Source organism: Rhea americana, unplaced genomic scaffold (genome assembly GCF_003343005.1).
Source record: "Rhea americana isolate MKP2758 unplaced genomic scaffold, rheAme1 scaffold_435, whole genome shotgun sequence".
NCBI classification, from domain to species: Eukaryota; Metazoa; Chordata; class Aves; order Rheiformes; family Rheidae; genus Rhea; species Rhea americana.
The window spans coordinates 82,971-84,209 of NW_028186574.1; the positions used below are offsets into that span (position 1 = coordinate 82,971).

Here is a 1,239-nt window from a genome sequence, read left to right on the forward strand (position 1 = left end):
GGCGGGCTGCACCGGCGCTGGTATCGCTGCGTTCAGCACGGCGGCGGCTGGAAGCAAAGAGACGGAGAGAGAGTGAGCGAGGCACGGAAGGGGACGGCCCCGGGTCCGGTGCATCCTTCCTCCTCCTCCCTCCCACCCGGCCGGCTCCCTTCCGAAGGGAACCAGCAACTGCAGCTCCAGCACACGCTCACGCTGGCGTGATCCTGCTGCCCTGCCTGGCGCTGGGAGACCTCCCAGCACCCCGTAACACGCAGCGCTGAGCTCGTCTGCAGCGGCAGGACCCATCCGGCCCRGCCGAGGCGCTGGCTTTAACGCGAAGCAGCTGCCGTCGGCGCGGAGGGAGAGGGGCACCTCCASGCCGCGTCGTCTCCCCCGGCTCAGATGTCTCGGCGGGGCACGAATCGCTCCTGGAAGCGATTCCGGCTCTCAAGGGAGCTCAGGCGAGGCGGTTCCCTCTGACGGATAAGGGCATGAAGCCCTCGCTCGGCATCGCGGCGCGACAGTCGGGGAGGCGTTAATCCCTCTCCGGCCGCGGGCAGGGACGCCCCGCGGGTCTCGGCAGCGCCGGGGAGCTGGCTGTGCCCCGGGGCAGGGCGCTGCGCCCGCTGCAAGGGTGGGGGGGGCGGCGTATCCGGAGCCCCGCATCGGCGCTGGATCCCCGCGGTTCTCAGCTCACGCCCCTCGCTGCCTTCCGCCCTGTCGCCGTCTCCGTCCTGCCCTCCCCGTTCGTCGGCCTGGTCCAACGCTCCCAGCGATTTTCGCGCCCGGGGAGTCGCAAAACAAACTCCAGGTCTTCACGTCCCCACGATCTGAAACCGTTTCAGAGCCATCCCGGGCAGGACGGGCTGCGGTTCGGCGCGAGCCGGGGAGGACCAGGTGCGCAATTAGGGAGGCCGTAAAGCAGAAGGGCAACGGTTACCTTGCAAATTGGCTATAGGCGGTTTGAAAATTCCCCCTGTAGGAGAAGCAGCCGTCAGTCCGGGAAGGGCAGCGACCGTTGCTGTAGGAAATGTCCACACAGCCAGCCCCTGCTGACCTGCCACTTGACCTGCAATACTGATGGGGATAAGAAGAGGTTGAGTAACTGTCCCTGCTGGAACCATTACTCCTGTCACAACTGTTGCTAAGTTTTCCTGAGTCAAGACCTGCAAAAGTAAACAAGATTTAAAAAAGAACAAAAATCAACGCCACTGCAGACAGCATCAGCGAGGCAAGAGCGAGCGCGGTCTTTGCGACGGG

The 1,239-nt window shown here is 65.0% G+C and overlaps 1 protein-coding gene across 2 annotated transcripts in view; it reads right to left on the minus strand.

Annotated features, from left to right (window-relative positions):
* Positions 1-1,239, minus strand: part of POU6F1 (POU class 6 homeobox 1) — a 10,555-nt gene that overhangs the window by 3,003 nt on the left and 6,313 nt on the right. For both annotated transcript variants that reach the window (XM_085315688.1, XM_085315687.1), the window contains exons 5-6: positions 920-1,145; positions 1-47 (exon numbers count right to left, since the gene is read on the minus strand). The exon at positions 1-47 is cut by the window's left edge and continues 243 nt beyond it. In XM_085315688.1, coding sequence (XP_085171814.1) covers positions 1-47; positions 920-1,145 — 273 coding nt within the window. The remainder of the gene's footprint in view (positions 48-919; positions 1,146-1,239) is intronic.